At 37.7% G+C, this 27,927-nt stretch overlaps 2 protein-coding genes across 10 annotated transcripts in view; one reads left to right on the top strand and one right to left on the bottom strand.

Annotated features, from left to right (window-relative positions):
• The window catches only part of dab2ipa (DAB2 interacting protein a), a 108,017-nt gene extending 90,938 nt beyond the window's left edge, over positions 1-17,079 (top strand). For all 9 annotated transcript variants that reach the window (XM_046871285.1, XM_046871287.1, XM_046871290.1 and 6 more), the window contains 10 exons: positions 1,540-1,684; positions 3,082-3,226; positions 5,051-5,287; positions 6,030-6,231; positions 6,548-6,726; positions 8,715-9,615; positions 11,028-11,180; positions 13,398-13,600; positions 13,947-14,034; positions 16,415-17,079. In XM_046871285.1, coding sequence (XP_046727241.1) covers positions 1,540-1,684; positions 3,082-3,226; positions 5,051-5,287; positions 6,030-6,231; positions 6,548-6,726; positions 8,715-9,615; positions 11,028-11,180; positions 13,398-13,600; positions 13,947-14,034; positions 16,415-16,582 — 2,421 coding nt within the window. In that variant the 3' untranslated portion in view covers positions 16,583-17,079. The remainder of the gene's footprint in view (positions 1-1,539; positions 1,685-3,081; positions 3,227-5,050; positions 5,288-6,029; positions 6,232-6,547; positions 6,727-8,714; positions 9,616-11,027; positions 11,181-13,397; positions 13,601-13,946; positions 14,035-16,414) is intronic.
• A 6,411-nt stretch (positions 17,080-23,490) lies between these two features.
• On the bottom strand, positions 23,491-27,042 carry endog (endonuclease G). Its single transcript, XM_046871448.1, has 3 exons — positions 26,136-27,042; positions 24,504-24,613; positions 23,491-24,009 (listed from the first exon to the last, which is right to left on the bottom strand). Exons 1-3 carry the CDS (start codon positions 26,661-26,663, stop codon positions 23,730-23,732), a joined length of 918 nt encoding a protein of 305 aa, XP_046727404.1. The 5' UTR covers positions 26,664-27,042; the 3' UTR covers positions 23,491-23,729.
• Positions 27,043-27,927: the final 885 nt, after the last annotated feature.

The raw sequence follows: 27,927 nt of genomic DNA, 5'->3' as shown, positions 1-27,927 counted from the left end.
CAGATGCTGTATTAATTATTGTTGACTCTGTTTATTATCTACGCATACATTGCCAGATAGCTTTAGCTCATCTGGATCATAGTGCTGTGATGCAATTAAGTGTGCATACACCACTCTGTTTTCCTGAGTCATCTGTGCTGCAGCTTCCAGCTCAGCTCTTTCAACTAATCAAACCCACCCCGTGTTTCGACTGTGCATCGATGCTCCTTCCTCGCTGTGGCCTTTGCTCAGCGTGCTCGAGTCCTCTGACTGCTGATGATGCTGAGTTAAGTCTGGGAGGATAGAATGCATCTGGAGTGTTGAGAGCTTAGCAGATTAGCAGCAGGGCTTCGGGTCAGAACCTCCAGGAAGCTAGAGCCGAGCCGAGCTGAGCCGAGCCGAGCTCACCAGATTAAGCCTGGGCGGCTATATTGATGCTTTGAGCTTTGAGCCCTGCTTAGGTTGCGAGGTTCTCTGAAAACATGTTATCTATTGACTAGCATGATGCAGTATATATCTGATCTCAGAAATGGGGAAAATAAACGGTAGCTGTAATGTGCACTTGACAGTGTCAGTGATTGCTTTTCAGTCTTGTTCACTCAATAACATGGCACCAAATGGGATTCTCTAAATGCTTTGTTTATAATCTGATATCACCAACATTCTTTTCAGGTCACACACAAAGCATTTTTTAAATTCGCCAATCCTAAAACAATACAGTACAAATTAATTTTATTTACTGATTTTTCAATAGTTCAGATAGATTAAAGATCTAGAGAGTCATTTCCTGTTCCTTTAAACATTACCTAAAGAGACCAGGTTCAGAGAACCATCAGATCAGACTGCATATGAAAATTGCAGTATATCACCTTCCAGTGAATACTGTCCAGTCCCCCAGTATCAAAAGCTGCTGACTGATCACAGAACAAATGTATTTTGGTTTGTAGTTTCATCTCATGACCTTTGACTTGACCCTCTGAAAGCGTAATGCATGGTTTAACCGATACACCAAAAGTCATATAGATTTTAATTCTATTAAACAACTAATATATTAAACAGTTGGGTGGCCACCAATACACAAAGTAATAGATTTTCCTATATCCACACATTAATTAATTAGTTTTTTTAACATATTAATATCATTCATTCCCTCACCAGTCTCTCTTGAAGCCACCTATTTTACCAATAAACTGCAAGACCCTCAATCATCAGAGATACAGCTTGACATCTTACTGTTATAAGGCACTAACCTTCCAAAAATGAAACATAATCTCACAGAAAAAGATCACAGTATTAATAAATACACATTAGAAGCTCTTGTTGTTGAGAATCCTTCATTACAATCACAATATGTGGTCATTATAGAAATACAAAATTTTTATGAGGGCATTAATATAAAGCTGAGAAGAAAAAGGGCTGGAAGTTCTGTCAGAGCTGCTGGTAGAGAAAATGTATTTTTTTATTAAACTGCATGGTCCATTCATGTCTGCATTGAATATTGTGATATTTTATTATAAATGCCATTGTGTTATTTTTCTTTTTTTTTTTGTATATACGCAGGACTTCCTGACAGATCTGATGATGTCTGAGGTCGATCGATGTGGCGACAATGAGCACCTGATCTTTCGGGAGAACACGTTGGCTACCAAAGCCATTGAGGAATATCTAAAACTGGTAGGCCAGAAGTACCTGCAGGACGCTTTAGGTAAGATCTGATCTTTGTTTTAAAGTTCATTTCTTCAAAGATTTACTGATGAAAGCTTTTATGTTGTTGTTGTAGAAAAGAAAACATCATGTTTACTGTGACCTTCAAGCTAGTTTTATGACTCTAGTGGTGTACAATCTAAAGTAGATAAAAATCAGGAATTCATTCGTTTTTTTTTTTTTCATTTGTAAGTGCCTGTGTTCATAGCATTATTTAATTGTTTAATAGATCAGTAATTTCTTAAATGCTTACTGTTTAATGGTGAGATGGTCAGCAACAGGAGGGTTTTGTGCTTTTACTATTTTTGTTATGATTGTTTTCTGTAAAAGAAGGTTTTCATTTCGTTGATATCCACAACTTGGAAAAACATCAGAGAAACAAAGATTGAATTGTTCATGTTTGAATTTTTGTCATAAAATACCATGTATTATATGAATTATATGGACAAAAGTTGTGGGACACCTGTCCAGTAATTTTTCCAGTCTAAAGTTATGTTTTCCTTCAAACCCAAACCTATTCGATTATGGCAACGCTGCTGTGCATAAAATCAGCTCCATAACAATCAAGAGGTTTAAATAGGTTTGAGTGGAAGATCTTGAGTGGCCTGCTATAGAGCTCTGACCCCAACCCTATTGAACACCTTTGGGGTGAATGTGAATGCTGACTGCACCCCAGGCCTCATCAATTTATATCAGTGTTTGACTTTACTAACACCCTTGTAGCTGAATGAGCACAAATCTACAGAAGTACACTCCACATCTAGTAGAACATCTTCCCAGAGGAATGCAGAATATTATAACATATAATAGGGTCTAAATGTGGAATGGGATGTTCGAAAAGCAATACAAATCTTACAGTCAGGTGTCCACAAACTTTTCTTTATATAGTGTATATCTCTTGGAAATCTAAACATCTATGCTGATTTTGTTTGGACAAAGGATTTACATTTAGCAAAACATTTTTGCTAATTCATTTTCAAAAATTCTGTTTTTACGGATTCGTTCTGCTCATTGCAGTGGTCTGATTATTCAAATTACACAACATTTGAGTATGAAAAGTGAATTTATTTTAACATTTGTATTGTATTTGATGGCAAGTTGACAACCATGTTAAAAAAATACAATACAACATTGTTTTACAACATGTACGAGCACTGACATAAAGGAGTTGAATACCAACAAACAAATACAAATATGTGGTTTGCAAAGTAATACATTTTATAGGATTTAAATTCTGTTATTAGTCAATTGTATTGCCTACATCATTTTATATGAACATAAAGGCATTGTGTATTAGATCTATTGTTTTGCATATTAAAACAAAAATATATACATTTCTTTACATTCTACAGTCCCTTCTCAATAGCCCTAAATTTGCTATTTGTGGGTGTGTTTCAGGCGAGTTTATCAAAGCGCTGTATGAATCAGATGAAAACTGTGAAGTGGATCCATCGAAGTGCTCCTCCAGTGACCTGGCTGAGCACCAAGGCAATCTGAAGATGTGCTGTGAGCTTGCTTTCTGCAAGATCATCAACTCCTACTGGTAATGTGTTATGCTCCTGTCTGTACATCTGTACCAGCAATATTAACTATGCAGAGAGAACACAGAGAGGAATAACCAAAAATATCCTTTTAATTTATTAGTCCGGGCATGATTTTTTTGTAAATAGGTACAAGCTGTATCATTTGTGTGTGTAATGAAAAACATGGGATGTAAAATTGAAAATGGAAATGGAGCCATTGGAGGTCAACACAAAATACACTTTATGAACAAAAGTTTGTGGACAACACGTGTTTTTTTGAACATCCCGTTCCACATTCAGTCCCTGTTTCCTGTTATTATAACTTCCACTATTCTGGGAAGATGTTCCACTAGTTTTTGAAGATTTATTCTCACTTAGACCCAAGGGTGTTAGTAAGGCGAGCACTGTACCGTATCCCCAAATTCATCCCAAAGCTGTTCAACAGGATTGAGGTCAGAGCTCCAAAGCATTGCACTCGAGATCTTCCACTTCAGCCCATGTACAGCATATCTTCATGGAGCTGGCTTGTGCACAGGGGCATTATGGCGCTGAAACAGGTTTGGGTCTCCTAGTTGAAATGAAAGACAAATGAAATGCTACTGCACCCAAAGACATTTTATAGAATTGCATGCCTCCAACTTTGTGTTAACAGTTTGTTGAAGAACCACATATGGCTGGAAAAGCCAGGTGTCCCAATACTGTTGTGCTTGTAGTGTATAAGTGGGTTGTCAGTAAGGAATTTGTGCCAAAGTTCACTAAATATCTTAATCAAAGCCAGTGTTAACCAGATAAGCTTACTCTTCATAATATTAAATCCTTCAGAGAATAGGTAACTATGCTAACATCTGCATGGATGATTTTCCTTTTGTTTATGTCTTTGTGTCTGCCTCAGTTTAGCAGTATAATTCTGAAGGTCAGCTGTTTGTCCATGTATGGTTGATTGCCACCTGCTTCTTAAATATCCTTTTTTTTTTTTTACACTGAGTTCATCCACACTCCTGTTCATTAAAGCAGCAGGGCTGTAGCTCACTTGCAGACTAGTGGAAGCTTAGAAGATTAAAGAATGAATTATAATGTGCTGTCACAGCAGCATACTCCATACAATGACTTGAATCTCAAAGCATTGTTTAATTGCTCTCAGACTGGTGTGTATTTCAGTGTGTCTGATTTACCATGCTTGCTTAGCATTCCCACCAACATCCACTGTGCACAATGACTCCGGCAAGAGTCAAGAGCGTAGCGAAACCTCTTCCCCCAGACTTTGTAGGAAACAACTATAATCCAAGTTATTGCAGAAATCATGCTGAGTAAAAAAATTGGCTCTGCGTCCGTCCGCTCGCGCGACTTCAATTTCCTCTGCCGTTGAGGGGAATCTTTATTTGAGTCCAAGTTCTGACTTAGATAAGCGATCAATTTCTAACTGGGCCACAGCTATTCACTACAGACTTTCTTTTAATCTTTTCTTTCTCTTTTTTTTACACTTTATCTCAAACTGCACTAGACAGTATATTAGGCCTTATTAGATGCCTAAGCAGGAGAACAAGGTCATTATAATGTCAATAAGAAAACTGAAGCCCAACCGGACTGAAGGAAATAAAGTGTTTACGGAGAGGGAGTGTTATTAGGGTTACATTATAAACTGATTCAATACTGGTTAAATACAGTCTGATAGGGAAAACAGTTTTTTACATTATATGTAAAATATACTGATGCCAATTATACACTGATGCCAATTTCTGCTGAATGTATGTTTAAACCTTGTAATTCATGGTGAACTAGATGTCCCAGTACAATAGGTGGAGTACAAAAGGCGTAATCCCCCATTCCTCTTTTTATCCCTGCAGTGTTTTCCCACGTGAGCTGAAGGAGGTGTTTGCGTCCTGGAGGCAAGAGTGCAGTAACCGCGGCCGGCCAGACATCAGTGAGCGTCTGATCAGTGCCTCGCTCTTCCTGCGCTTTCTGTGTCCTGCTATCATGTCCCCGTCGCTTTTCGACCTCATGCAGGAATATCCTGATGACCGCACGGCACGCACGCTCACCCTCATCGCCAAGGTCACACAGAACCTCGCCAACTTCACCAAGTGAGTGCCAGTGCATGGGAGGTGGACTGGTTTCAGACTTTCCCGCTTCAATATTTTATTATTCTGAGCCGATAATGAACAGAAACAGAAATGGAAATTAAAACTGAGCCACATCCATCATTTCTTTATTTTAGACAAATATACTGTTTTCAAATGTATTTACAATAATCACAATCTATAGTAGTAGTTACATATTATATATATATATATATATATATATATATATATATATATATATATATATATATATATATATATATTTGTGGGTATGTGTATATTTTTTATTTATTTATAACTTTTTTTGCCCCATTCTACATGTTGGGTTTTCTAAGAAAGAAAGCTAATAATAAATGTACACCAAATATAAAATAATTAATATCAAACAGTGAAGCCCTGAACATACAGAAAGATCTCATCAGTGTGAGAAATTTCTGCGGATTTTATTAGTGGTAATCTGCCAGCAGTAGGCAGTATGTTTTCAAAAACCGACTGACTGAATTCCAGCCAAAACCTGTTGTTTATTCATGTTTGATGCTTTACAATATATGAGCCACTGACACTTCTAATGCCACAGGTAATTATGCTTATTTATGCTAGTCAGCCTGTGCACTAACAATCTCCTGCCAAAATTGATTATTTTTTGGACATTTTTCCAAGTTATAAATGAATGGTTTGCTGAAAGGCCTCATGAACCTTCCCAGAGCAGCAGGATTCTCAGCATGTGTTGTTTGTGTGGTTTTAGGTTTGGCAGTAAGGAGGAGTACATGTCCTTCATGAACCAGTTTCTGGAGCACGAGTGGACCAACATGCAACGCTTTCTGTTGGAAATATCCAACCCAGAGACCATCTCCAACACAGCAGGCTTCGAGGGCTACATTGACCTAGGCCGAGAGCTTTCCACACTCCACTCGCTTCTGTCTGAGGCTGTCGCTCAGCTCGATCAGGTGTGTATGTGTTTAAACTTAGAAATCTTTTATTTTTATTTTATAGAGCCAAATCCATATGTATTGTATCGTTTTTTTTTCTTTTAATTAAGCTGCATATACAGGTGACTCAATTCTTTTATTTATTTCAACAACTTTCAATAATTAAAAGGAAAAAGGAAGCACAGCTTCTTTCAATGTTCTTGGTAGCAGAATGCCTCACACCACGTAAAGAGGTTTATTAAAACGTTTAATCTTAATTCCTCCTGTTGTGCTTGAGCCTGTTGTTTTATCAGTTACATGCTGGGTTCAATGGCAGCTATGTTTATGTTTTCAGAGCACAGCAACTAAACTGGGACCTTTGGTAAGGATCCTGAGAGACGTAAATGTGGCCCTGACTAACCCCACTGGAGCGCCGCTATCCTCCCCAACGGAGCGTGTGGGTTCTCCCAGCATGCCCGGCTGCAGTGTTTCAACCGGTCTGCACAAGCTAGTCATGGACTCAGAGCTCAGCGGGTAGGAAAAGACAGTTTCAAATGTAACATTGGTGTTCTGTTCAGTAACTACTTAGCGACGAACATACTGTCCTATCCACATGGACAAACACTGTTTGGAAATTTATTTATATATTTTTTTTTTAATTTCTGAAGGTAACAGAGATTCTTGAAACACAATCATTCTGAAACCCAGAACCCTGAAACCTCTTTTTAACAAAATTATTTTGTATCCTTAATATACACCAATCAGGCATAACATTATGACATTATAACAGGAGCGGTGAAGTGAGTAACACTGATTATCTCTTCATCATGGCACCTGTTAGTGTGTGGGGTATATTAGGCAGCAAGTGAACATTTTGTCCTCAAAGTTGACGTGTTACAAGCAGGAAAAATGGGTGAGCGTAAGGATTTTAGTGAGTTTGACAAGAGCCAAATTGTGATGTCTAGACGACTGGCTCGAAGCATCTCCAAAACTGCCACTCTTGTGGGATGTTCCCGGTCTGCAGTGCTCAGTATCTATCAAAAGTGCTCCGAAGAAGGAACAGTGTTCATTCAGTGACCAGGTTGTTTTTAAAATCAGGTACTGCAGTAGGTGAGGTGAGGAGGCCTGGGGTGCAGTCAGAGTTCCAATTCATCCCAAAAGTGTTAAGTTGGGTGGAGGTCAGAGCTGTATAGCAGGCCATTCAAGATCTTTTACACCAGCCCATGTTAAAGATGCCTGACACAAACCTGTTATTTTGTGATAGATAGATAGATAGATAGATAGATAGATAGATAGATAGATAGATAGATAGATAGATAGATAGATAGATAGATAGATAGATAGATAGATAGATAGATAGATAGATAGATAGATAGATAGGTCAATGTAAGAAATTTAAATGTGATTTTTACTATTATTTATGAACATAACATGGAGCCACAGTGCAAGACTTTAAAAGCACATACATTTTTGTCTGAAGTTTTAGGCCCTTGTTGCTAATTATATTCTGTCCATGGTTATTGCTATATTGCGTCCTTATAAAGCAGTAAATCGATGGGGGTTTTGGTGATTTACATTGCATTCAAATTTTGAGACTCCTCATGGATGCATACAGTGCACTATCATTATTATAAATGACAATAAAGGCCCATTTCACTTTATTCAGCATACTTAATACACAAAAGTGGCCAAACACTGCAGTGGACATGATTTCATTATAAAAAAGTATTTGTTACTACAGAGTGTAAAATAAAGGAATTTTTTTAAAAGTCACTTAATAGAAATTAAAGCCACACTCAGCGTGAAGTTGTACGGAATTAAGGCTTTCATGATTTCATTAGAACTTTTATTTGATGTTATAAAGGATTTTTATTATCTCTGCAGCCCCAAGCAGAGCTCTTTTTCAAACATCACAGGACTTCGTTAAAGCTGCTGACGGTGCATTGTTTTGTAAAGTGATTAGTGTGCACATTCTTCAGTATTCGCATTTTCTCAACACTGTTGGCGCCCAAAAGGATTCAGCTGAAATGGGAGAAACATATTGCTCCTTGCTAGCTGATGAATGCACAAAGAATTCATATATACATGCAGGTATATAGTGCCAGTGGAAGCATCTTCCTTGTATGTCTGAGTTTTGAGTTTAATTTTCCTAATGAAACTTTGACCACAAAAACTTCAATTTATTGACTGCCTACAGCATTCCATTTTATTCATATTGATGTGTAGTATTAGCCTATCTGGATTTGCATTCAAAAAATCACTTGCTCAATCCCAGTCTTGTAGTAGCCGAAAAGTTTTTTTGTTTTCCCTGCTCCAATTCTCCTAATCACCTAATTGAAGTCGTTTCCTGAATTAATATGGGTGGGAAAAATCTTAAATGTGCATAAAAGGTGTGCTCTAAAACTAAAATTGGTAACGTTTCTCTACACTATCGAGGTCTATTTATTACCATATATATCAGCCATGTTAATGAATGCAATCAGGCAGGTCCTCAGCTGAGCCGTGACTTAATTAATTTGCAGGTTGGTGGATTTTACCCGACTGCCCTCTCCAACTCCTGAGAACAAGGATCTTTTCTTCGTGACCAGGGCCTCGGGAGTCCATGCATCTCCAGCTCGCAGCTCCAGCTACTCAGAAGCAAATGAGCCAGACATGCAGATCTCCAATGGCAGCAAGAGCCTGTCCATGGTAGACCTACAGGACACCAGAAGTGTTGAAAGCAGCGTCAATACAGTGTCCAGTGACCCTACTAATGACACCCAGGCCACCGGGGCATGGGTTGCCCGTACTCTAAAAAGTGGGACACCTGGAGGTCCTACCCTGAGGAAGAGTGGGCAAACACCATCTACACCAGGCATAGAGAGTGCACCAGGCCGGCCCCAGTTGTTAGCTCCTCTCTGCTTCCAGAACCCTGTGTACCAGATGGCAGCTGCTATGCCAGTGTCTCCACGTGGTACTGCTGATTCAGGTTCAGAATGCCAAAGCTCAACTGGCTCCCAGGGCAATCCTGAGGATGTTGGCACACTAGGGATCAAGCCTACATTTATCACACAAGCTAGCATGGGCACAGGGTCCGGAGGTGGAGGAGCAGGCGCAAGTAATGGTGACGACTTTGCAAGACGCTCTGGCGAGTTTACACGAAGACAGATGTCCCTCACAGAGACCCAGCACCAATCCAATGTCCCGAGACAGAACAGCACCGGCCCACAAAGACGGATTGATCAGCCTCCTCCACCCACAGTCACTCGAGGACGAACTCCACCCAGCATGCTCAACACTGCCCCCTATCCACGGCCCTCCAGTGGCAGCATGATGTCATCATCATCTCCTGATTGGCCCAGCAACGGAGCCAGGCTCAGGCAGCAGTCCTCATCCTCTAAAGGAGACAGTCCCGAGACCAAACAACGCACACTGCACAAACAGGTGAATATAACAAGCTGCATTCCTGTAGTAAAAAGTGGTTTGTCCCTCTGCAGGGGACCTTTAAGGGTTCTTTGTAGAATGATGTAACACAAACATTTTCAAATGTAACATGCTGCTAATTAAACCGACTTAGCTTAGTCAGCTTCTGAAGATATAAATGAGCCAAGCATAGAGATCTCCAAAGGTACCAAGGGTCTGTTCATTGTGGACCTACAGAACAGCAGAAATGTTGAAAGCAATGCCAATACAGTGCCCAGCAAACCCTCACTAATGACACCCAAGACACTGGGACATAGTTTGGTGGTAATCTGAAAAGTGGCTAAAATGAAAGGCTACACCAGGCATAGAAAGCACACCATGCCAGCCACAGCTGTTAGCTCCTCTCTCTGCTTCCAGAACTCCAAAATAGGTCTTTGGTTTGTCCCGCCAGTGGAACCTTCAAGGGTTCTATATACATTTATAACAGGAATATTAACCAATGTAATGCTCTGCAACAAACTAACTAACTTAGCTAATGTTAGCGAAGATAATTGACTAGCTAACTCAGCATATCTAATGATTCTTTGAGCTCTTGGCAATATTAGCTCAGGATCATTTCGTTTCTTTCCCTTTCAACTTTCAAAGTATTAACTTAAACATATAAAATGTATTCCCCAACACTTTTGGATTTTGTAGAAAGACACCTCCTGGATTTTGTAGAAAGACACCTTCTGTATCAAATTGCATCATCATGTATCTAGCATGCTAATTTTAATATCCTTCTTACCACTATTTTCACTTGCAGCATGACAACTTTTTTGCTTATTAATGTAAAAATGCAAGTTTGGCTCTTTAGTAAAAATCCAAAAAAAAAGGTTACCAGTGTGGCATTTAGCTTGCAGCTGGACAAGCATGCGGGAATGAAGCAGACAGGCTGAATTAATAGCCCGAGCAAAGACACGAAGCACAGTTGATTAAATGACTGCACAGATTGGCCAAACTGTTCGTCTCAAGTCTGACAGAATAAATCTTCATTAAAAATTGATCAAGCATGCCCGAGCCGGCCCGAGTGCTCTTGTCACCTTGAAAACTTTTTAAGACAACATCGAATGGCTTTTTAAAAGTGAGTGCCTGTGTGCAGGTACGTGCTTCAGAAAACAGAGTGTTGAAATCAGCAAACAAAGGAAATGTTAATCAAACATCCAGCATGAAGACATTGTAATTAGAATGATAACTTTTAGTTTACCTCATAGACTATGTTTATCTTGCTGTGTCCTGTGAGATCAAGAACTAAGAGCATAAAGAATATTAATACTACAGAGTTGAACCTTGGTGGTCATATAACAGTCCCCACTTGGTTAGAAATTATGCTGTATGGTATAATTGCCCCCCCAATCTAAATGTGTGCATTGGGTGTTATTGAACTGAAACAGGCCCCGTCTCCAGTGAATCCCAGCGCTCTAGACCGCACTGCTGCATGGCTGCTAAATATGAACGCTCAGTATCTGGAGCAGGAGGGAATTGACCCAGATTCCAAACACAGGGAAGACCTCCTCAGCAAGGATGAGCTCAGCCAAGCTGAAAAGGTAACACCCACTACACTTACGCACATAATTAACCATGGCGGCTAAACCTCTTACAATCCAGTCGTATGGTTCAGTTATTTATCTTTTTAAAGCGCAGGAACTGCTGTGAAATTAATACGAATGCACTGCAGGTAGTTGAAAGAGTAAGGACTGAAATACTGTATTCTCTGGCAAGTCATTAAGTTGAACTTTATGTTCATATATGCAACTGTCAAGTTGCTAGTGAAGCAAGGCTTTAGTGGTTAGTTTAGTTTTTGTTTTGCCCAGCATTTGTTTGTAGTTCTGATGGGAAATGCTATTAGTTTAACGTTTATCACACAATTTAAATTGTTCATGTTCATTTATTTGGTTTGTTTCATTTGCATGTTTTGTATGCTAGGTTTTGGCAAACAAACTCTAACTAGCTAACTCTAACTACATATACTCACCTGATGCATCATGCACCTCTGTTACTTCCTTCCTTCTTTCCAAGCTAAATTTATTTACATAACTCTCTGACCTAGTCTCTATTTTTTAACTGTCGCTGATATCTCAGCTCTATGTCACACACCAGGCAAATGAATGGCCATCTGCTCTTCCTCACCTGCCAGTGTGAACGTATGGTAAAGGATTAAGAAGGTACTGTAGGTACCTGGAGGTGCTAATGACTTACAGTAGGGGTTATTTTGTTGTGTGAACACTCAACACCTACAGGGTCCAGTTGTCTCCTGATGCTGATATTATTAGCTCTTCTCTGGAAGGCACTAGCTAATTTCACAGAGACCGATGCAAATTTGAGTTTGAGCTCTACAATGTATAAAGGATGAAGGAGTTTCCTGATCATTTAAAACAGACCCGGTTTAGTAGGTAGACCTGAATAGTGTACCTACTAATCGGGTCTTTCGCTCTGAAAAATTTCTATTTTTTTGCAATGAATTTTTAAAAAGAATGTTAGAAGTGAGTGACCTTGATGCATGAATACAGTGAAAGAGGGCTGATGGGTTATTTTCATCGTAGCTGGTTATTTTCTCCTGGCCTTGCTCAGAAGGGTGATGGAAACAGTCTTTAGCTTATGTTCATTTTTTATGTTCGTTTTCTCTCTCTCTCTCTCTCTCTCTCTCTCTCTCTCTCTCTCTCTCTCTCTCTCTCTCTATCTGTTTCTGTTCGGCCTGGTGTAACGGTTCTGTAGAACTATGCAAAATGAATCTTTAATTTATTACTTGAATTTAATGAAGATGAATTTTCAAACCGAGTGCTATGACCAGAACACAATTCCATCTTTGAAAGTGTTTGGAAGCCAGAACTTGCATAGACAGAGCATATTTATGAACTAATTCCATTCAAGTAGGAATTAATTTACTGTCAAACTGCATACAGAAAAAGATTCAATTTGATTGTGGCCTGTTAAATATTATGTTATAGATATATAGATATATATATAGAGAGAGAGAGAGAAAGAGAGAGAGCTCATTCATACAACTGAGCTTAGTAGCTTGGTTTGGCTGGGATTAGAACTCATGACCTTCAGATTCAAAGTCCAATGCCTTAACCAATAAGCTACCACCTCCACTACCATAGATACACAGCTTTTATAAGGGAAAACCATTCCAAGAAGGAACTTGTATCTGAGATGTTCTACAATGTTGAATTAAATTTTTTTTTTTTTTAATTGAAAACAACTATACATTAATAAATGAGAAATACTAACCACTGGCCAATGTGCTGTTTGTGTATGAGAGGAAAAATCATATTAGGGCATGTTGTTATGGGAAAATACTCAGATTATGAGTAACTGGTGTAGGTAGGATGGACGGAACGAAGGAACGAACACACAGCTTATCATATTACAGAAAAACCGCAAAGCACAAACCTTCTCTCCTAAAGACTTTCCGGTGGCAGAAAAGCAACACTGACACTAGAGACTCCCTCTATAAATATTAAATAAAGCCTCCTTACCAAATGCTTTTCATGCTGTTTGTCCTTTCAGTGTTTTTTTTTTTTCTTTGCTCTCCATCAACCTCTTTTATCAAATTTTATAGTTGAGAGCTTCCCTGAGCAATAGCTGTCACGTCTGTTTACTGAAACGATTAGAAACTCAAGCTTCTGTGTGCAGTTGATATCAGCAATAAGTATTCCTCTGTCTGAAATAAAGAACTTCTTTCTTTTTGAGATTACATTTAAGAATCTGACAACAATAAAAAAAATCCATATCCGTTCTCTTTCTCCCATTTCTTCCAGTATCAGCATGAGATCAGCATGCTGCAGGAGCGTCTCCGGCTGGCCCTGAAGAAACTCGAGGAGTACGAGTCACGTCTGCAGGCCCAGGATGATCAAACGCAAAAGATGCTGCTGGAGTATCAGGCTCGGCTGGAGGACGCTGAGGAGCGACTGCGCAGGCAGCAGGAGGACAAAGAACTGCAGATGAAAAGCATCATCACCAGGTGAACACAGAGGAACACGGAGATCTGACAGTCCTGTGATTTGTGAAGACTCACAGTCACAGTGACTACTCGAGCCACGCCAGATAACCTCTTATAGCTTCTAGGATGATGTCCATTTTTTTTTTTTTTCCATTTTGTGATAAGTTAGACACAAGGCACACATTTCTCAAAAGATCTCATTATAGTTACGTCCTTGAGTTCGCTCAGGGCCTCGAATCTTTTCTGTATGAGAATTTTTCTATTCATGTCGACCAGCATGTCTAAGGCTCAACTTATTAAAGTTTGATCAGATAACGAGATGTTGGATTTATTTAACTTTTTCTTCTTTTGGGTTTTTGGATTGCAGGTTAATGTCGGTCGAGGAGGAGCTGAAAAAAGACCATGCAGATATGCAGGCCATCGTTGACTCCAAACAGAAGATCATTGAAGCACAGGTGAGCACATTCAGATGAAGTTTCCATAAAAAGTTTTGGGAAATTTATCAGAAATGTTCTGTCCTTTTGCAACCCTGAGAGAATGGAAGTGGCAGCTCAGTGGTTAAGGCTTTTGGTTACTGATCGAAAGGCTGGGGGTTTAAGCCCCAGTATCACCAGCTTGAGCAAAGACTTTAACCCTCTGTGCTCCTGGAGCTCTGTATCATAGACCCTGTGCTTTGTCCTCAGCTTCCCAACATCACTGGGATATGTGAAGTGGATATATTTCACTGTGCTATAATGTACATGTGATTAATAAAAGCACCTTTAGCCAAGATTTATTTACAAAAAACTGAATCATATTGAAGACCTGAACTGAATGATGTAGGTGGAGTAGTGGAACTTGAACATATTGGCACTGAATTATATTGGATTAGACCTAAATTAACTCATAGCTTCGCCAAACCAAATGCATAATCATGGTGCTTGTTTAAGTAGCTAAGCTAAAGCTACATGCTCCATGGAAAATGTTTTGCTCTTCTTGCAGGATGATTGCTGACTGCAGTTGCGAAACTGCAAACCATGTTATAAATCATGACAAGATCATCCGAAATGAGTACTGATTAGTGTTCACCACACTTATACACACGCATGCGCACACGCCATTTTGACTGTGATGTTTACTTTGGAAAAACTCTTCACAGATCTGAGATGGAAACATTTCCTTCTCCCTGAGCTCTCAGTTCAGTGGAACGCCGCAAGTACAAGCACTTTAATGGCTGCTAAGAAATCACTTTTGTATGACAGCAGCACCCCCTGGTGGTCATCCGAAAATGGCTCCAAGGAAAAAAGCAGCTCCCTTTATGAGCCTTAGGAAAAGATGACACAAGCAAGTCACAGCCACAGAGTCTGCGAGGTTTATTATACTTCCAGCTTTTAATGGATTTCTGTAATTGTACTCATGCATGTGAATGCTTATAATCACTTATGATTATTGCTAAATGTTGTTGCTAATGTGAGCCATGAGAGCATCTGTTGGCTAGGCGTGGACCTATTTTTGATTCCTTCAGTGTCAAAATGCAATTTGTTTAGAACATATGCATACTAATGAGCTTAGAAAGCTCTGATTACGTTCTTTCAGTTTATTGTTACTGTTTTATTTAATTACTCATATCAAAGCTTTTAGTATGGTATACTGAAATACTGCAATACATGTTCACTGCCCCATAACGATCTTTTTTATTTGCTGTACTTTTATTTATATGTTTATCTACATTTGTCAATTTGTCATATAATCTACTAATCATGATATATTTTCTCAATCACAGTCCTTAAAAAGCGCTGTTAAAACCCCATGTTTATGTGTAGCGTAAGTACAATATATAATGTATATATGTATGTAATTTGTACGGAATAAACCATGTTACAGAAAATAATTAGTTAATCTAAAGTTGATTATTTTCCCATTACAACATGCCCTAATATGATTTTTAGCACCCAAAACACTGGCCAGTGATTACCATTTTCCCCCTTTTTTTTAACTAATTATTTATTGATAGTCGTATAATGCTGTGGAACATCTCACACTCTCTCACACAAGTTCTCTCTTGCGATGGTTTTTCCTAGTAACAGCTACCACTTGTTCCCTCACTAGCCACTCTCTCTTTTTCCCTTGTGACGATAAGACTGACAAGACAAAAAAAAAGGGGATTGAGTGCACAAAGACTTCTGTCCTATGGCAAAAAATGATGATGCCTTCCTTAAATTCTAAATATAGACCATTTGGACCAATGTATTGGGACACCTGACAGCTTTCTTAAACTTTCTAAAGCTGTTGCCACCAAATTGAAGGCAACCACTTGTATAGGATGCACTAGAATTAATAATTCCCTTCACTTGAACTAGAAGACTCAAACCTGTTCCACCATTACATTGCCCCTGTTTACAAAGCCAGCTCTATGAAGGTACTTTGGGTTGGAGTTGAAGATCTTGAGAAGTGAACACCACTGGGATGAATTGGAATGCTGACTGCACTCCAGGCCTGCTCACGCCATGTCAGTACTAACAACCACCTAACACCCTTGTGAATGATTGAACCACAAGCACACTCCAAAATCGAGTGGAACATCTAGGTGTCGGGTGTCCATATAGTGTATGAGAGTTATTTCTGGATCTTTTTTGTATAGAAAATCCAAACATGTGCATAAGAATGAGCTTAGGAAAGTGATCTTTAGCACCCAGGAGAGACCTGTTACCTGATGAGATGAACACATTGTTTGGGATTAGCAGATGGTATTCTGTGTCACTTGACATTTGCCTTCTCATTGATATAACCATTGCACCTGTACACCTTCTTCAGCTGTTCCCTTCTTCAATCTCCCTTTTGTCTGTGTGTCTGTAGGAGAAGCGAATCACATCCCTGGATGCTGCGAACGCTCGTTTGATGAGCGCTCTGTCTCAGCTGAAGGAACGCTACAGCATGCAGACTCGCAACGGCATCTCCCCCACCAACCCCAGCAAACTGCAGATCACAGAGAACGGCGAGTTCCGCAACAGCAGCAACTGCTAACAAACGAACACAAAGGAGAAAAAAAACCCTGTCGGGTACAAGGGCTACGGGTAAACATGAAGAAAATATAAACAAACAGTCGACAAAATATTCGGGACTCTATGGACTACAACACTTGCTCCTAAATGTAAAGGCAGGAGGTGTTTGGCCTGTAGAGTTCAAATGAAATGTGTGAAGGACAAGGTTTAGTCTGTTTTACAGGTGTTAGTAGTACAAAACAAGCAGGTGTGTGAAACCTAGCGATCAGATCGGCTTTTGTAGTAGACATAACGTCTGTTGTACACTCGTTCACTTGCCTATGTTTTTATGAACAAGCAAATGACAAACTGGATGACTGGAGCCTGGTGGTTGTGCTCTTGAATTTGAAAGTTTGCTAGAAGCACGCTAATAATACAAATGTATATTGTTATTATTTTTATTATTTTTATTATTTTATTATTATTTGGTAAAGCACTTTATTTAAGTGTTTTTGATTTATATGATTTCTGGAAGGCCAAATGGTTTATATATATATATATATATATATATATATATATATATATATATATATATATATATATATATATATATATATATATATATATATATATATAATGTACATGGTTATAATTTTTTTTTACTTAATTTTTTGTTGTGTTTTTTGCATGATTTAAAGCAGTAGCACGAAATCTTTTTTTATATAGTAAGAAGAGATTTAAACATTTTTTCCCTTATTTTTGTACATAGTTTAATTCTAATTGGTTTGTATTGTCGGTGTATATAAAATGTCCACTATGATTTTTTTTTTTTTTAATGCAGAGCAAGAGGGATATTTTGTACAGTGTATATTCCAGGTTTCAGTTCCTGTGTTAAATTCCTCATTTCTGCATCAAGGCGTGTTAAAGCTTCGGCTGTAAATTCAGGTGTGGCTCCTGAGAACAGGAGAGCTCTGAAAAACTTCTGCTCACACGTTCTGTAATCATGACTCTAATCCCGAGCTGCGGATGTGCTGTGGCGTGGATAGAGAAAAGTAACAAAAAACAAACAAACAACAACAACAAAAAAAAAACACTTAGCCATGTTGTTCTTGTGTAGGGGGAACGCAGAAATCATTTGTCCTGGATTTAATGCATTGCTGTTGAACCATTATGCACTTTGTAGCAGTAGAGGATACCTTCCTTAACCAAAAAAGAAAATCAATAAAAAGCAACAAACACAACATCCTGTACCAGAGACACGTGAAGAAAACGTGTAGTGTTGAATGTGAGTGAGGAAATCAAGAAGGCTGTGCATATCTTTTGTCCCCTTCCCTCTCAGGTTAGGCTTGTGTTCTTCCAGTCTTATGGACCCCCAGTTCTCACAGGTGTTTGAATGCAGAACACATACAGAGTTTGACTGTGTTAAGGTTTTAGCCAGAATGAACTGGGAGTTCTAATGGTTTTGTACTGGTATTTACGTATTTGTGTCTGTTTGTGGGAGAAAAATGAACAAAGTGGAAACAAACATACAAACAAAAAAAGAATCACATGAATTGTGGTTTGGATTCCCACAGCTTTTAGGGATTCATTTGTTTTAATTACGGATGAATTGTTTTAATTTATGATTTTTTATTTATCTCCAGGGTCATATTTTCTATTTATTTTAGTGTGCACTCAGTGACCAACCCCAGATCATTATAAATGTGATTTTATTGAGATGTGAGTGAATAAAATGATGGATGTCAGGAAGCTGAGATTCACAAAACACCATGGACTGTCAGTATTGCAGGACTCTCACTGCTCTGATAAGTGGTCTTAATGTTTCCCCTTCTGTTACAGAAAACGTCCGTGTTTCTCGCCCAACTTCTAAGCCTAATACTTGAATATTTTGTTTACAGAGATAAGAAATTGTGTTATATAATATATTATAAAATAATATAATATAATATATATAAAGAGCATTGCACATAAGCTTCCTCTGTCCTAGTTCTCTGTTGAAGGCAATAGTACTACACACACACACATATACAAACACTATAATGTATTTCAGTGATCCTGTTCTGCCACCTTGTGCACGGCATCTTCTTCTACAAGGTAAAGCAGGCCATATTGACACTTTGTCTATTTTCTGGCATGCGAAAAAAAAATTCATTTTTTTCCCCCCCATAACATCTCACAAAGCTTTTTATATGTATGTTATAAAGAGTCAAATTTGCTCCATGTAAATACATCAAGAGGAAAAAAAAAAACAAATAAAACATACTAGTATATGGAGAATCGTTTGTGTTAAAGAGAATGTTCAGTGCAATTCATGTACAATTGCCACTAGAATTATTAAAGTTTATTTAGCTATTTCAAAGTTCTGCCTGTGCCATTTTTTTATTGCAACTGAAAAAGTATTTGAATAAGGAATTAAATAGTGGTGTGTGCTGTTAAATAAGGATGTAACCAGGTGTACTCACATGTATAATATAGGGATATAGGATTGGAACACCTGACTTTTCCAGCCATATGTGGTTGTTCGTTTTGTTTGAAATCAGAAACTCAAACCTGTTTCAGCATGTTAATAACCCCATTCACAAAACCAGATCCATGAAGATATGGTGTACATGAGTTGGAGTGGAAGATCTTGAGTGGGAACACTTCAGGAATGAACTGGAATGTTGACTGCATGCCAGGCCTCCTTACACAACATCAGGACTGAAATAAGCACAAATCTCCACAAGCACACTCCAAAATATATCTAAAATGAAGCAAATGTGTGTGTTTGTGTGAATTTATAAATGAAATATCTAAATTATACAAATGTATGCATTTAAGAAAAAATGAATAAATCCAATAGAATATATGCATAAAGAATATTTAAATAAATTATAGAAATGCATAAATAAATAATATATGTATGGATATTTAAATAAATGTAAGTCACTCACTGTTACACATATAATTATACTCTGTAGATATAAACATGTAGGGATACTATTAAAAATGTGCATGTAAACAAAAGCCAGTGCGCATTGAAACATTTGTGTTTGATGCATTGTAAAGCACATTTACAATGCACTACTAGATGAAAACATGCACTACTATATATATATATATATATATATATATATATATATATATATATATATATATATATAAATTAAGCCAAATAATCAATATTTAATGTAGAAATTAATACAAGAAGTACTCAAAATAAGTATTTCAAAATGTACATGGAGAGAAGGATGCTTGAAAGTATGTAATGCAAGCAATTTCAGGGTCTTTTGCAAGGCTAGTAAATGTCTAGTAAATTAGTATGCATGCTAAAAAAATTATTATGGATATTATACAATGTGTGCACATAATTATAAAGTAAGCGTGCAAAGTAAACACACACACACACACACACACACACACACACACACACACACACACACACACACACACACACACACACACACACAGATTCAACAACAACGGGATCATGACGAAATATCAGATTACCCAGAACTTTATACTGTTCTATGTAAATTAATATATACATATTCTAAAAGCATTTATAATTATATTAATTATTCATGCTTATGTTTGGTGTGCATGTTCAGTGTTTGAGCATGCAAACTGTACATGTTTGTTTTGATATTTATTTTTATGGAGTGTATTTTATAAATATGCATATTTTATTTCAACTGCGCAAACTCAGCAAAAACACACACCATGAGCAGGACAGAGGACTGAATTGAGGTTCACACAGTAAAGCTGTTTACTCAAAGGAAGCTGCAATAGCAATATTTCTATTTGATTAAAATATGAATTCTCTAAAAGTATGCATCTCAAAAAATGCATAATAATAAAAAATAGATACACATATTTGCATACCAGATTTTGAGTATGCATACTTATTAAAATAAAGGCATTAAAGGAATTATAATGATATAAGATTATAATTATATTTCATGTTGTCATCACTGTAAAGTGAATTGAGTGTTTGAGAACAGCCTGGTGAGCAGGATAGAGAGAGCAGGACTGTTCAGTGTGTATACTTAGATAATAAGTATGCATACTCAATTTATAAGATGCATACTATGCATATTTTTTTTTTAAGTATGCATACTTAATGTTTGAGTGTGCATACTTTTTTTAGTATGCATACTTGATATTTTTTACATTATAACTCCATTTCTGGCATTTAGCAGATGCCTCCTTATTTAGAGAAACTTCTATTTTTATTTCATACACCTGAGCAGCTATGGGGTTAGTTATTTAAACTCACAACCTTCTGATCAGAAGAACAACGTCTTTATAACTGAGCTACCCCTTTCCATATAGTACATTTACATTTGCGGCATTTGACAAACACCCCTCTATTCAGAGCACCTTACAATTATCTTATCTATACAACCAAGCACTTAAGGGTTAAGGGCCTTTCTTTGGGGCCCAACAATGGCAACTTGGTGGTGCTGGTATTTGAGGTCATGACCTTTCGAGCAGAGGACCCATCATCTTAACTACTGAGTTATCACTTCCCTGAGCTACAATTTTAGATTTTGCATACTGTGCATACTTATTTTTAAGCATGCATACTGGATTTTTGAGTATTCATATTGTGCATCTTGTTCTTTAATAGCGCATCTGTTTTTTAGACATTGCCTTGGTTAAATTTGTATTTTGATATTCTCACATATTTACCAGAATCCACAAAACTCTACACAGTAATCTGGCATGCAGAATCCAGCAGGCTTCTCCTCAGTTTTGATGCAGGTCAGTAAGAGACAGAGGTCAGCATGGGTAAGCATGAGAGGAAGTGATGTTGTGGTGGTATATGTGTCGCTTTATTGATTTCCCATCATGTAAAAGTGATTTAAATGATTTGAATATTTATCTTGCTGTTCTAATCCACCAGTCATTTCACCAGGTTTCAGGATGATTATCCTTCATTTATTTGTGTTTGTAAGGTTTCAGTCAAAAGTTGGAAATTAATCAACAAGAAAGACGAGAAAGGAGTAACGTCAATTTCAGCCTTTAATTAATCCACCATGCAGAACATTCACCTGCATGACCTTCACCTGCATGATCTTCCAGCATCACTTCAGCAGTTTTAACTTTCTGTTTCAACAATGTTAATACAATGTTAGTGATGAACACAACAACTGTTTATTTATTATGTATGTATTACTATGTGGTGATATATACAGTGTTAAGAGTCCTTGGGTTTCAGAAATACAAAAAATGTATTCATGAACAAAATAATTAAACAAATAAACAAATGAAAAAAATTAAACATCCAAAATGAAGTATGCCTACCTGTAAAAAATACTGAATACTGAACAAAAAATTAGTATGCAGTTTTTATTATTAATCAAATGAGCACACAATCAGAGACACAAATAAATATGCATGCTATAAATATTCAGAAGTAGAGTGCATGTGAAATATGTGTAAATATGACCGAATTATCTGCAGGATCGCTTTAACCAACTTCAAAGTCAAGAATTGCAGAATAAATATGCACACTACACAATAACACTGCACACAAGGATGGGGAATATGCACTCTGAATAAATAAAAAATTTGATACACAACACGCACACATACACACACACACTGTACACACACGCACACACAAACTGTATACACACACATCCCAGACACTCGTCAGATTCAACAATACAGAGAGTAGGACGGAGTAGTGAAGAGTAGTAACTGGTTCACACAGTACAGCTTTCTCTACTCAAAAGAAGCAAAAATAGCAATATATTCATTTCATTTAATTATGCGTTAAATAATTATGCATTAATTAACGCATTTACACAAAAAAGTTTGCATACTAAGAAAAGAATTATGAATACTTTGCATACTTACAAAAAAGTGTGTACTTGTTTTTTATTATGCATTGTATGCATTTAGAGAGAGAGAGAGAGAGAGAGAGAGAGAGAGAGAGAGAGAGAGAGATAGTAGTGCTGCCGGAAGCTGGTACGCACTGTCCGCGGCTTGTGGTCGTAAAGTCGAATGGTCGTAAGTTGCATAGGTCGTAAGTCGATATATATATATATATATATATATATATATATATATATATATATATATATATATATATATATATATAATTTCAGGCATACCACCTGCCTAATATTCTGTTGGTCCCCCTTTTGCTGTCAAAACAGTTCTGACACGTCGAGCATCAACAGCATTACCTTCTTCAGCAGTTTGAGCTACAGGAGCTCGTCTGTTGGATCGGACCACACATCCAGCCTTCAATCTCCACGTGCATTAAGGAGCCTCAGCCGCCCATGACCCTGTCGCTGGTTCACCACCTTCCCTTCTTGGAGCACTTTTGATAGATACTAAACACTGCAGACCAGGAACATCCCACAAGAGCTGCAGTTCTGGAGATGCTCTGACCCGGTCGTCTAGACATCACAATTTAGCCCTTGTCAAACTCAGATCCTTATGCTCACCCATTTTTCCTGCTTTTAACACGTCAACTTTGAGGACAAAATGTTCACTTGCTGCCTGATAATATCCCACCCACTAACAGGTGCCATGATGAAGAGATAATCAGTGTTACTCACTTCACCAGTCATAATGTTATAATGTTAAAATGTTATGCCTGGTACATTATTTGGAGGCTGAAGAAGTAGTTTAATTGAGAATTTCATTACTGATCAAAGAAACGCTGCAAAGCAACTGAGACAAACTAAATTCGGAATATCTATTTTATTTAAAAGTGGGCATTCTACAAAAATAAATATGCAAACTCAAAAACTAAAGAAGCACATCATTTTTGAGTATGCATACTATTCATACTTAATTTTTAAGTATGCATACGATTCATACTTAATTTTTGAGTATGCATACTATTCATACTTAATTTTTGAGTATGCATACTATTCATACTTAATTTTTGAGTGTGCATACTTGTTTTTTAAGTAGGCATATTTTGGCTTTTTAGAGAACTAACACACAAGCTGTTAAAATATTTTTATTAAAACATTCTTTACAATTGACAGTTTTACAGATAAAAAGTAATATATGAATCTTTGATGTTTATGCTTCAAATCCTGATACAGTAGCTGCAGTTTTTTTCTGTAGTAGTCAGTGATTAATCCATAATTTTGTAGCAACATCATAAATTTTCATAATTCATTATATAATTGCTTAACAGCAAATGTACCATATGTGTGTGTACGTGTGTGTAGAGATGATCACGCCTTGGCACTAATGGCCTGCAGGTTGTTGGTCCTCTTAAGGATGTTAGGAACAAACAGAAGACCCGAGGCTCTCTCTATGCTCTCGATGGGCACCAGGAATCGTTCGAGCGGGATCTTCTCATCGACAGGTGCGTTAGGCATCACGTACGGTCGCAGCTCCACCTCGCCATGCTTCTTCTCCAGAATCACAACCTTAAAGAAGTGTGTGGGGACTGCCACATGGTTCTTCCCGATCACCTGATACTTCACATACATCTTTCCATCAAGCTCCTGCCTGCAAAAAAAAGCCAGCCAAAGTCTGGATTAATGAAACAGCATTGTATCTTGAAGGTCCTGCTATAGAGCTTTAACAAAGTGAACTCCATGAAGATATGTTTTACATGGAAGATCTTGAGTGGCCTTATGTAGAGCTCTGATCTCAACCCTACTGAAAACCATTGAGATAAATTGGAACTGCACCCAGGCCTCCTCATCTCACCTACTTTAGTACATGACTTTACTAACAACATTATGGCTGCAAAGATCTTCACAACCTCACTCCAGAATGTAGTGGAACATCTTCCCAGGAGATTGGAGGTTGGTATAAGAGCAAATTGTGTCTAAATATGAACTGGATATTAAAAAGCAATTATATGATTCTTATCTTAGGTGTCCACAAAATGTTGGTAATATAGTTTATGTAGAAATAAAGAACAGTTTGATTTTTGTTTTTGCTCCTTAAACTACTAAAAGCAGTGATGATGATGTGTTGAGGTTTTTTGCACGTACCTGGGCAAATAAAGCGGCCCCGAACACACATACACGTTCTCGTAGTGCTTCGTGAGAGAGCGGCAGTACTTCTCCAAATTGTTCCATGCGTTCTGGTTTAGGTGTGGATTCTGTTTAGAGAAAGGAAGACAATCATGAAAACCTGTTCTATAAAACGTCTCTCACTTCAACTTCTAATTTCCCATCATTACACGTGCGCATAAACAAAGGCTGAGCAAAATACCATACAACAATGATGCTTTCATTTTCTGAAACAATTATAAAAAATAAACAGTCAAGCAGGATTGTGAGCAATATCCAGGTTGACAAACGTTTCAAAAAATGCATGGAATAAAAATCGGTATGTGGGATTTGGAATTGTTTGTATTCTTGACACTACAAGGTATAAAACATACTGCATCTCAAAGGTTTTATTTCAGTCTGAAGTTCATCCACAAGATTTCTTTCTGACCTTGTGATCCAGTTCATCCCAGAGCTGTTCAACAGGATTTTGATGGGGTGATTGGGCAGGCCATTCCATGATAGATAACATGCCACCTGACTATCTGCTCTCTAAGTAATGCTAACAGAGCTGGGACATCTGCTTTGGGTCACTGTCTTTTTGTACAGTGAAATTTGATTAAATTAGCTGCAGTCCAGACGACTTACATAAGTTCTACTCTTAGAGCTAAAAATGCCAAATTTGGACTTGTGTGTTTTTGCTATTTACTTACTCTCAGCTGTTGTGGTTTTTAACACCACAAGGAGTCTTAAGAACATTGGTCCTTTTGAAAAGGCTGGTCTGGGTCTCACATCCACCAAAACTACTATATATATATATATATATATATATATATATATATATATATATATATATATATATATATATATATATATATATATAAATATATATATATATATTCTTTAGATTCAGAGTTAATTATCATCCATCTGAGCAGGAGTGTGTGTGAGCATGAACAAATTACACAGAATCAGAGCTGCCTCAGTGCAGAGGATCTCACCTGTGGTCCAGGAGTATCACAGTCATTCATATTACAGGTCGACCAATTCATCAGTTTTGCCAATTAATTGGCACCGATAGTCGATTGCTGGAACTATCAGAAAAAAAATATCCATACCAATAGTTTTTCTGGGTTGGTCAGTAGGAGAGCGGCCTCTAGAGGCGAATCACTGATGTGCAGTTTATTTGATGTCTTTTTTTATTATGCAATTTGGATGTAACTGTTTTCATTTATTTGCATTGTTACTTTTTGTTTCAGTTTGAATGCGTGCGTCATTTTATTCAATATTTATTAATAGAATTTATATATTTATTTCATTTAACACATTCGTATGATTCAGTATGTTAGACTGTTATAATTTTTTTCTAGCACCCTTTAAAATTTATATATATATATATATATATATATATATATATATATATATATATGTTGATTAATCGATTATCAATCTAGCTAATCCACTATCGGTCGACCTCTAATTCATATGTTAGTGTTCACCCAGAAAGACTAATTTGGCAGTGAGGTGTGTAAGGATCAGAGACAGGACACCCCAAAAGAGAGACAGGACATGCTACAGTCCAGGACAGAGATGGTTTCTAATGCTCTAGTCAGTTCATGGATAAGGCAGGACCTGTGGTGCTACGTTGCTGAGGTAGAAGGTGTCATCCATGGCTTTCTGGCTCCATTTATGATTGGCTGCGGCGGCCAGGTGACCCCTGTCGAATCCGCTCCCCCTGTAGTCGCTGTTTGTCGCTCGGTGGTAAACATGCACCGAGTCATCCTCCTTAAAGTCGCACAGCTTCCGGTCGGATGTCCCGCTCAGAGTGCCCGCATTGAGCTGCTCGATCACCCACGCCGGGGTCCTGTTCCGCGCGTCGTAACACGTGACATGGGACTCCCGTGATCGGATATGTGACAGAGACGGGAAGCCGTATTTCACCGCGGCGGTGGATTTGCTCGGGGTGAGCTGAGCCTGCGGATACGGGAGAAGTTCCGACGCGGCGTTCACGCTCGGTATCGGGATGACGGGGATTTTTCGGAGCAGGTTGTTTTCACCGTGAAAGCGGTCGGAAGCGCCGCTCAGAGCAACACCGATTCCGGTACCGACCGCCAAGGACACACCTGAGATGATCCACCTGGAACAAAACAAGCGCTGCATCGCTCTCCTTTACAAACCGCCGATTATTTCCTAATAAAATAAATTGCCCGTAAAACTGTTTTTATTGTTTTAATTGCGCCTATAAACGCGTTTTATCCGGTTCGCCTCACGCGACTCTTACATTAAGCCGGTACACCTCGTCGAGTTTGGGCGCACGCTTATGACGTCACATCGCTGCGTTAAAGTGATACAGATACTCTTTGATTTGCTTAATAACATTGTAATATTAGCAAAATATTTCATTCATAAATGTAGATTCTTTAATTCCCCCCCACTACTTATTATATTCAAAAATTACTTTTTTCAAAGCCCTTAATAAGATGAAAGGTCAGAGTGCTATGAAGCTGCTTTATTTATTGACATCATTTAGTTTATTGTGATACTGCCCCTAATATTTATCTTTATTTATAAAAGAAAATCTTTTTTTTTCTTTTACTCACTATTTAAGTTCATGTAAATTATAATTTCAGATTTCTATCTATTTATTTTCTTTATTTTTTCTAAACAATTTATCAGTTATACTGTGTATACTGTGTTGAGCCTGTAATACTTATCTACACTGTAAATGTATATTTGCCTTTGCTGATTATAGACTTTTGTATTCAATAAAAAAAAATAAAAAAAAGGATACTCTTTGATTTCCTTCTTATTAAACCCCCAGTTATGGCCTGTCACCTTTTTACAAAGATAATTTAATTTAATTCTTCTGGCTGTTTCATGTTATAAATCTCAGTCTTGGACTTGTCTTCAGAGCTTGGACGTATGTTTCAGGTCATTGTCTTGTTGTATGGTTAAGTTGGTTTCAGTTATCTACAGTTATCTGGACTTGCATGGTGTTGAATTATAAAATAGTAGTCATGTTGGTTCAGTTTTCCTTTCACCCAGAATAGGTCTAAAATCTTCCCCACTCCAAAACAACCCCAAACCATTGAGTTTTCACCTCCATGTTTGACTGTGGGTGTGAGGCAGCCTGCTAACATCATCTCTCCTGTTCTCCGTCTTTCACAAGTTCTTCTGTTTGACTCATCTGCTCACAGAACCTTCCTCCAGTCATTCACATCTAATTGTGTGTTTTTGCCTTTTACCTAGATTGTTGCATAAAAACAAAAACAACATGTACAGCGGTGTGATTTCTGATTTCTTTTTTTTTTTTCTGCATGTTTGTCACACTTTAATGTTTCAGATCATCAAACTAATTTACTATTAGTAAAAGATAACACAAGTGAACACAACATGCAGTTTTTAAATAAAGATTTTTATTATT

Source organism: Silurus meridionalis, chromosome 17 (assembly GCF_014805685.1).
Source record: "Silurus meridionalis isolate SWU-2019-XX chromosome 17, ASM1480568v1, whole genome shotgun sequence".
NCBI classification, from domain to species: domain Eukaryota; kingdom Metazoa; phylum Chordata; class Actinopteri; order Siluriformes; family Siluridae; genus Silurus; species Silurus meridionalis.
The sequence above is the reverse complement of the archived record's forward strand: the minus strand, read 5'-3'. Positions and strand labels throughout refer to the sequence as shown.

Coding starts and splice junctions, on each gene's coding strand:
- endog (XM_046871448.1), bottom strand. CDS start 26,663: ATGCAGCGCTTGTTTTGTTCCAGGTGGATCATCTCAGGTGTGTCCTTG. Junction 24,614..26,135: donor TCAGCAACGTAGCACCACAG/GTCCTGCCTTAT, acceptor TTCTCTAAACAG/AATCCACACCTAAACCAGAA. Junction 24,010..24,503: donor GGGCCGCTTTATTTGCCCAG/GTACGTGCAAAA, acceptor TTTTTTTTGCAG/GCAGGAGCTTGATGGAAAGA.